Below are 8,306 nucleotides of genomic sequence, written 5' to 3'. Positions count from 1 at the left end.
GTTTTTAGAATCTTAGTTCCCCAACCAGAGATTGAACCCTGGCCAAGGAAATGAAAATCCTAGACCTCCAGGGAATACTCTAAGTGTAACTTTCTTTTTTTTAATATATATTTTTTATGTGGACGATTTTTAAAGTCTTTATGCTTCTGTTTTATGTCTTGAGGCATGTGGGATCTTAGTTCCCTAACCAGGGATCGAACAGGCACTCTCTGCATAGGAAGGCAAGGTATTAACCACTGGACTGCCAGGAAAGCCCCCCTAAAGTGAAACTATTGTCACAACATGGGCTTCCCTGATAGCTCTGTTGGTAAAGAATCTGCCTGTAATGCAGGAGACCCCGGTTCGATTCCTGGCTCAGGAAGATCCGCTGGAGAAGGGATAGGCTACCCACTCCAGTATTCTTGGGCTTCCCTGGTAGCTCAACTGGTAAAGAACCCACCTGTAATGCAGGAGACCTGGGTTTGATCCCTGGGTTGGGAAGATTCCCTGGAGAAGGGAAAGGCTACCCACTCCAGTATTCTGGCCTGGAGAATGCCATGGACTGTATAGTCCATGGGGTCCCAAAGAGTCGGACACGACTGAGAGACTTTCACTTTCTAGTCACAAGATATGGTTGCTTGTGTCTCTTTCCCATGTGACAGTTTGTGTGTTTTCACTGGAAACAGGCCCAAGGAGGCAGTGCTTATGTTCAAGTCAATATTTTATTCCTTCCTCTGGTTTCTGGTTACATTTTTGTACATTCTGCACGAAAATTCACTTTTCTGGATGTGTATTATGCTTTTAAATGTTAACTTCAGCATTTAAAACATTCAAGTCACTTTGTTCACTGGCGATAAACACGGGGCTATAGATGCATCCACCTTCACACTCCACAGAGACTATGGCGCCCCTTGAACCAGCAGACCCTCCAGTGCGAGGAGGGATTCCGCACAGCATCTCTTTCCTGTGATTACGAGGATTCATCACTAGGGACGCTTCAGTTAAATCTGGGAGGTGGAGGCTGGAGACTGTTGATTGTCCAGGCTGTGGCGGATCCCATATCCAAAGTATATGGCAAATCCTAGGAGGGAGATAAGACAGTGAGGAGGAAACGCAGGTGCTCTCTGCACTTACAAATGCCCCGTAGGTCTCTTATCGTGGTGTCTGACACAGTTTAGGGGGGAGGAAGTAGAAAGAATATTAGTTTCCGTCACTAAAGAAACCTCTTTATCCCAGAAAACCACTCACCAATCACCATCCAGATGCCAAATTGGGCCCAGGTCTGAGTGGTCATCTGTATCATCAAGTAAACATTCACTAAGGTGCTCACCAGGAAGACAGCAGGCAGAGCAGGGACCTGTGGGCAAAGTCACTTCATCCCTGAACGCACCCCAGACATCTGAAACGGAGACCCTACTCCATGTGGGCGGGAAGACTCCAGTTCTACTCAGACTGTGTGCTCAGTGCTTAGTGAGACTGAATTTGTAAAGCACTGAGTAAATCAGGGAAGGGTCCACTGGTTTCAGCGACTCCCCTTCTTCCCTGGTCCAGTGAAGGATGTTTAGACCTAAAGCACGCAGACCTCCTTCACTCAAGGGGGACACTTTGGGCACAGAAGGTCACCTACCTTGAACATAAGAGGACTGGGGTCCTGGGGCTGCCTCCAGATGATGACCGTGATCCCAATGATGAGCAGCAGCAGCAGCACAGCCACTGTTGTGTACACGGGGTCTCCAGAGAACACCTGGCTGGACCACCAGTATAGGATCAGGCTCAGGATTATCAGCAGGAGAACTGCAGGGGTCAAGGTGGAGGAGAAAAGGCTGGACCCGGAAGACAAAGACGTCAGGACCTCGGGTCACACCCCTCCCCAGACTGCCCACATCAGGAAGGGCCATCATATCTCCAAGACTCCTCAACTGAAAAATACACACTCCAATACCATCCTGTCAATTTCAGAATATGACCAAAGAGACGTCCCACTGCTCACCAAGCAGGGAGGCACATCCATAGACAATCTGCCCAGATTTCCGGGTGGGCTTGGTGCTGTTAGGGAAACACAGACTCTTCAGAATGCCTGAGATGACTGCTTCAGGTTCAGATTCCAAAGGCCCTCCTTCAACCTCAGGCTTCGTCTCAGTTTTTTCCTCTGTTTTCTCCTTGCTTCCGTTCTGGGCAGGTTGATACCTGAATTAGAAATGTTAAAGCAGTATTAGTAACAGCCCCTCCTGCTGACCCAACATCAGTCTGCTAATGCCTCTCTTTCCCAGTCAATGACAGCAGGACACTGAGGAGGCAGCACGAAGGTAGAAGATGGTTCCCTCCCCAACAACAAGTCGAAGACCCCCCTCCAGTCATGGTGTCGCGGGGTCTCACCTGAGGACAAGGACAGAAAATGTCACCAGGGAGTAAGCGAACAGGGACCGAAGTGACATGAGGTCCACCAGGTCAGTGAAGTGGAAGAGTAGCGCCGTGACCCCTGGGGGGAGGGAGCAAAGGCGGCGGGGGAGAATGAGAAACCCCTGGAAACACGCAAGTTAAGGAGCACGATTTTAAGAGGGTGAATCTTGTTTATTCACCTGCAAGAGTTCCAGGAACCAAGACAGCCATGATGGGGGTTCCTGCGGGGGCGATGGTGCGGACCATGACGCCGGCGTCGGTGGGGGCATTGGTGGGGGCATCAGTGATGGCATCGGTGGGGGCATCGGTGATGGCATCGGTGGGGGCATCGGTGATGGCATCGGTGGGGGCAGGGATCCAGGCAAGTCCCCGGAAAAGGAGCCCGTCCTTTGCCATGTCATAGGTCAACCCAGCCATGATAAACATGATACTCAGAAGGCTAGAAGAGAAAATGGGAATGTGTGAGAAGGTGCAGCTCAACATTCAGACCATGGAATCTGGTCCCATCACTTCATGGGAAATAGATGGGGAAACAGTGTCAGACTTTATATTTTTGGGCTCCAAAATCACTGCAGATGCTGATTGCAGCCATGAAATTAAAAGACGCTTACTCCTTGGAAGGAAAGTTATGACCAACCTAGATAGCATATTAAAAAGCAGAGACATTACTTTGCCAACAAAGGTCCATCTAGTCAAGGCTATGGTTTTTCCCGTGGTCATGTATGGATGTGAGAGTTGGACTGTGAAGAAGGCTGATCACCGAAGAATTGATGCTTTTGAACTGTGGTGTTGGAGGAGACTCTTGAGAGTCCCTTGGACTGCAAGGAGATCCAACCAGTCCATTCTGAAGATCAGTCCTGAGTGTTCATTGGAAGGACGGATGCTAAAGCTGAATACTTTGGCCACCTCATGCGACGAGTTGACTCAGTGAAAAAGACTCTGATGCTGGGAGGGATTGGGGGCAGGAGGAGAAGGGGATGACAGAGAATGAGATGGCTGGATGGCATCACCAACTCGATGGACGAGTTTGAGTGAACTCCGGGAGTTGGTGATGGACAGGGAGGCCTGGAGTGCTGTGATTCATGGGGTCACAAAGAGTCGGACACGACTGAGCGACTGAACTGAACTGAACTGAGAAGGTGCAGAAGCAGGAGAGACCGGGGCTTTGCTCCCTGGTCTACGTGGGGCAAGATGTCTTTCTCTCTCATTTCTCAGTCCCAGGGGCTGGGCTTACCCAAACATCTGACAGTAGGTAAGGAGAAAACCATGACACTGACCTGTATAAAAGAATGCAGAGGGTGCCAATAGCCACGAAATATCTGGCAGGCTCCCACCCAACATAGATGAAAGCCTGCGGCAAGGGGCTCTCAAGCGGAATCAGGTAGTAGGGCACCATGAGGGTGAGGGCCGCCGAGACGCCAAAACACGCCAAAAAGCAGATGAAGAAGGAGATCACGACAGCCAAGGGGATGGACCACTGACGTTCGCTGGCTTTTCTCCCTTCAGGATGGGAGGAGGTATTGGGTCAGTAAATACACTGGGGTGAAATCACAAAACCCACTTTACTCTTCAAGCTTCAAAAGCAGCCTAACCTTCTATCCGCCCCGTGCCCAAGGGCAGCCCATTCTGTTCCCAAATCCCGATGGAACACACGATGCCCATGTTACCTGCACTGACAATGCGAGCAAAACCAACAAATGCGTAGAAACATGTAGCTGCTCCCTGGAGAATTCCATCAAAGCCAAAAGGCACAAACCCTCCAGAACCCAGAAGGCCCAAGCTATGGTGAGGGAAGAAAAGAGGAGGAACATGGTGAGGTGTGTTCGGCCGTCTCTACTGGGCTCCTCCCTTAGTACCATAGGTCCTGGGCTCCAGGGACCCCCACACATGGACCATCAGCCCAGGTCTCTTTAGTTCCCACCATGTTCCCAACTCTGCACACACACACGCGCACGTTACTACAACCAAGGGTATCCTCCTAACCTATAGGCATCACCAGATCCAGCTGCAGCCAATGTGTAGTCCTGTTCCGTGAGCTTCCAGTTGTGCAGGTCTCCCTTAATGAAGCCAGAGACGATGATGAAGCTGAGGACCAAAACGTTCAAGCCTGAGAACACTTTGTTAATCACAGTTGACTCATAAACTCCCAGAACCAAGAGTCCTGTGGGAAAAAATGGAAAATGAGACAACAAAATAACTAAATCTAGGACTCCCTTGGTGGTCCATTGGTTAAGACTCTGAGCTTCCGCTACAGGGAGCATAGGTTCAATCCCTAGTCTGGGAAGTTCCCCCATGCATTGCAGTGAGGCCAAAGAAATAAATAACTAAATCCAGAGAGACAGAAAGCAGACTAGTAGTTGCCCAGGGCTGGCAGTTGGTGGCTGTGGACAGATTGACAGTGATGGCTCAGTGGGTACAGGGTTTCCGTTTGTTGTGAAGAAAATGTTTGGTACTGGATGGGGTGGTGGTTACACAGCACTGGGAATGTACTAAGTGCCACTGAATTGGACACTTGCATTTGGATATTTTATTACTGTGACCATCATCTCACAATACCCATGTCTATCACACCATCTTAAACTTTTGCAATGCTGTTTGTCAGCTGTTGTGGTTCAGTCGTTCAGTCACGTCTGACTCTTTGCGACCCCATGGACTGCAGCACACCAGGCTTCCCTGTCCTTCACCATCTCCCTGAGCTTGCTCAAACTCATGTCCATTGAGTCAATGATGCCATCCAACCATCTCATCCTCTGTCGTCCCCTTACCCTCCTGCCCTCAGTCTTTCTCAACATCAGGGTCTTTTCCAGTGAGTCAGTTCTTAGCATCAGGTGGCCAAAGTATTGGAGCTCCTGTTTCAGCATCAGTTCTTCCAATAAATATTCAGGACCGATTTTCTTTAGGACTGACTGGTTGGATCTTCTTGCAGTCCAAGGGATTTTCAAGAGTCTTCTCCATCACCACAGTTCAAAAGCATCAATTCTTTGGTGTTCAGCCTTCTTTATGGTCCAACTCTGTACATGACTACTAGAAAAACCACAGCTTTGACCAGATGGACATTTACCGGCAGTGATGCCTCTGCTTTTTAATATGCTGTTTAGGTTTGTCATAGCTTTTCTTCCAAGGAGCAAGTCCCTTTTAATTTCATGGCTGCAGTCACCATCCACAGTGATTTGGTAGCCCAAGAAAATAAAGTCTCTCACTGTTTCCAATTTTTCCCCATTTATTTGCCATGAAATGAATTATAGCTCAATAAAGCTAGGAAAAAATAATAAAATGGTTAAATTTACGTGGATTTCCTCTCAGTTAAAAAAAAATCTTTGATCTCAGTATGGAGGCAGAAACTTGTTGGTCTAGGTAAGTGATTCCCAGCTGGGATGATTTTGTGCCCCAAGGGATATTGGCACTGTCTGGAGACATCTAATTGTCACAATTTGGGGGCTGGGTGTCACTTGTATCTAATACCTAAAGATCACAGATGGAGCTCAACATCCAACAATGATTTTTTTGGGGGTACCGCTCTTGGCATGTGGGATCTTAGTTCCCTGACTGAGGTTTGAACCCAAACCTTCAGCAGTGAAAGCACAGTGTCGTAATCATTGAACCACCAGGGAATTCCCCCAACAATGATTTTTTTATAAAGCAGAAGTGCACAGGATAGCACCCCACACCAAAGAATGATCCAACCTAAATTACCAATGGTCCAGGGGTAGGAAAAAACATCTTGCTTTCCTTTCTTTCTTATTCCAAACCCTTTTTCCCAGTCCTAATTCCCCACCCTTCTGCCACCAAGCCTTCCCAATGCCAACTCCCCCTCCACACCCTGCTCTTCCCTTTCTGTCTCTGGTCTCTTCTCACCTGTGAGTAGCAGCACCAGGCCCAGGGCAAGAAAGTCTGGAAACGAGGCCAGGAAGTAGGGCATTTGCAGAGAGAAGGTTCCCTTTAATGCCTTAGAGATGTGGTTCCCAATCAAGCTGTCAAAGGTGGAGCTCCAGGCCCGGGCTATACAGGCAGTGGCTGCAGCAACAGAAGAAGGAATGTTTACAAGCAGACAGAAGCTGAACCCCTATTATGTGCCATGTGAGATATTTGGGGCAGGAGGTGAGCAAAAAACACCTGATCTCAAAGAGCTTCTTCTCATGGGGTGGAGAAGGGAGACTCAGGTGATTCACAAAAAGGCCAACTATTTAATGTGCTAGGAGATAGAAGTGATGGAAAACAAAGAAACACAGGTAAATGGGAGTAGGAGGGACTAGATTGGAGTTGAATTTTTAAATTGAGGTGAAAGGGAAAATCCAGGAAGGCCACAGCTGAGCAAAGACTTCACTGTGGTCAGGGGATGAGCCTAGGGGCATGCCTCCCTCTCACCCACTCCCTACAGTCCCTTTCCTCTGGTTTCTTGGTCCATCATTTAAGGAAAGCAGGATAGACCTGGGTGAAATGAGGTTGTGCAGTTTTCCTGCCACCATTACCCTTCTCCAAACTCTGTCCCGAAGGTGGATAACAGAGTCATCTCTCCTAATTTCTCCATCTTAAGTCCCACTTCTCCTCCCTCCCCATCATCTCACCAGTAATCAAATATAGTAAGAGGTTCCAGCCGGTGATGAAGGCGTACAGTTGTCCCATTGTGACATAGCTGACGAAATACCCAGAATGAGGTCTTTTTACTCTGGCTGCCAACTCGACATAGCAGAGTCCAGACAACACAGTAGTCAGGCCGGCCACCAATAAGGAAAGGATGATTGCTGGTCCAGCTACGTATTTGGCCACTCCCCCAATCAGGATGTATATGCCAGCTCCCAACATGTTGTCCAAACCTATCACCACCAGGTCCAGGGTGTTCAGCGGACGGGTCTCAGGACTCTCAGGTTCCTCTCTGAACTCCTGTGGCTTCCTGCGGACCAGCTTCTGACCAAACTGGTGAAGATACTGACCCAGCATCGTAGACATAGTTGAGGAGGCTACAATCTGCTGAGAAAGCAAGACATGAAGTCATCAAGGATGTCCATCTGCCCTTGACCCTGGAAGCTCAATTCCACGTAGCAATGGAGGGCTGGTGGGGAGCAGGTGGTAAAAGGAAACACTGGGCAAGTTCTCCCTCTGTAAGCTTTGGTTTCTTCAAACGTAAAGATTTTTAATGTTTCAAGGTTACTTGAAGATTTGCTTGAAGAGAAGTGAGGGGGACGAGAATACGTCTTCCCAAATGTGCCACTTTGACTCAGGGATTCTTTATGAGTTAAAGGTGATTAAGACCCAGAAGGCTTAGAGAAAGCTTCCTGTCACTCCCTTGTGTGTGTGTTAGTCGCTGAGTCATGTCTTTGCAACCCCTCTGACTCCTCTGTCCATGGGGTTCTCCAGGAGAGGATACTGGAGTGGGTTGCCATGCCCTCCTCCAGAGGATCGTCCTAACCCAGGGATTGAACTCAGATCTGCATTGCAGGCAGATTCTTTACCATCTGAGCCACCCTTAAGCCACTTGCCAATGTACAAATATTGTATGATTCTGCTTCCATGAAGTATCGAGAGGAGTCAGAGCCATAGAGACAGAAAGTAGAACGGTGGTCTGCCAGGGGCTGGGGTTAAGGGGGAAATGGGGAGGTATTGTTAAATGGGGCACAGTTTCCATTTTACAAGATGCAAAAGAGCTCTTCAGATTGACTGGACAGCAATGTAAATATACTTAACGTTACTGAACTGTACACTTAAATAATAGAGACGAGCTTCAAAGAGTTGCTGGGTGTAAAAAACCCTAAGATGATTTAATACAAATCAACATAGCATTAACTTGAGCAAACTCTGGGAGATGGTGAAGGACAGGGAAGACTGGTGCTATATTCCATGGGGTCATGAAGAGCCGGACATGACTGAGTGACTGAGCAACCTACCATCATCCCCTACAGACACCAACATCTGCTGACATGCAAGTCCTT

General features: G+C 48.4%; 1 protein-coding gene across 1 annotated transcript; it reads right to left on the bottom strand.

Moving 5' to 3' along the window:
• Nucleotides 1–980: 980 nt before the first annotated feature.
• On the bottom strand, nt 981–7,326 carry LOC129546174 (cationic amino acid transporter 3-like). Its single transcript, XM_055411027.2, has 11 exons — nt 6,945–7,326; nt 6,235–6,393; nt 4,363–4,540; nt 4,047–4,159; nt 3,657–3,879; nt 2,559–2,818; nt 2,356–2,458; nt 1,970–2,166; nt 1,607–1,773; nt 1,228–1,336; nt 981–1,060 (listed from the first exon to the last, which is right to left on the bottom strand). The coding sequence occupies exons 1-11, from the start codon at nt 7,324–7,326 to the stop codon at nt 981–983; spliced, it is 1,971 nt and encodes a 656-aa protein (XP_055267002.2).
• Nucleotides 7,327–8,306: the final 980 nt, after the last annotated feature.

This window comes from Moschus berezovskii, chromosome 22, assembly GCF_049115385.1.
Source record: "Moschus berezovskii isolate FMDL1 chromosome 22, NW_MosBer_1.0, whole genome shotgun sequence".
NCBI classification, from domain to species: Eukaryota; Metazoa; Chordata; class Mammalia; order Artiodactyla; family Moschidae; genus Moschus; species Moschus berezovskii.
The sequence above is the reverse complement of the archived record's forward strand: the minus strand, read 5'-3'. Positions and strand labels throughout refer to the sequence as shown.

What these genes read in the sequence shown, in the direction of transcription:
- LOC129546174 (XM_055411027.2), bottom strand. Translation starts at nt 7,326, where the DNA reads ATGTCTACGATGCTGGGTCAGTATCTTCACCAGTTTGGTCAGAAGCTG. An exon ending in CTTACTATATTTGATTACTG is followed by an intron (nt 6,394 to 6,944) that starts GTGAGATGATGG and finishes CTGTTGCTGCAG; the next exon opens with CCACTGCCTGTATAGCCCGG. An exon ending in CCTGGTGCTGCTACTCACAG is followed by an intron (nt 4,541 to 6,234) that starts GTGAGAAGAGAC and finishes TTTTTCCCACAG; the next exon opens with GACTCTTGGTTCTGGGAGTT.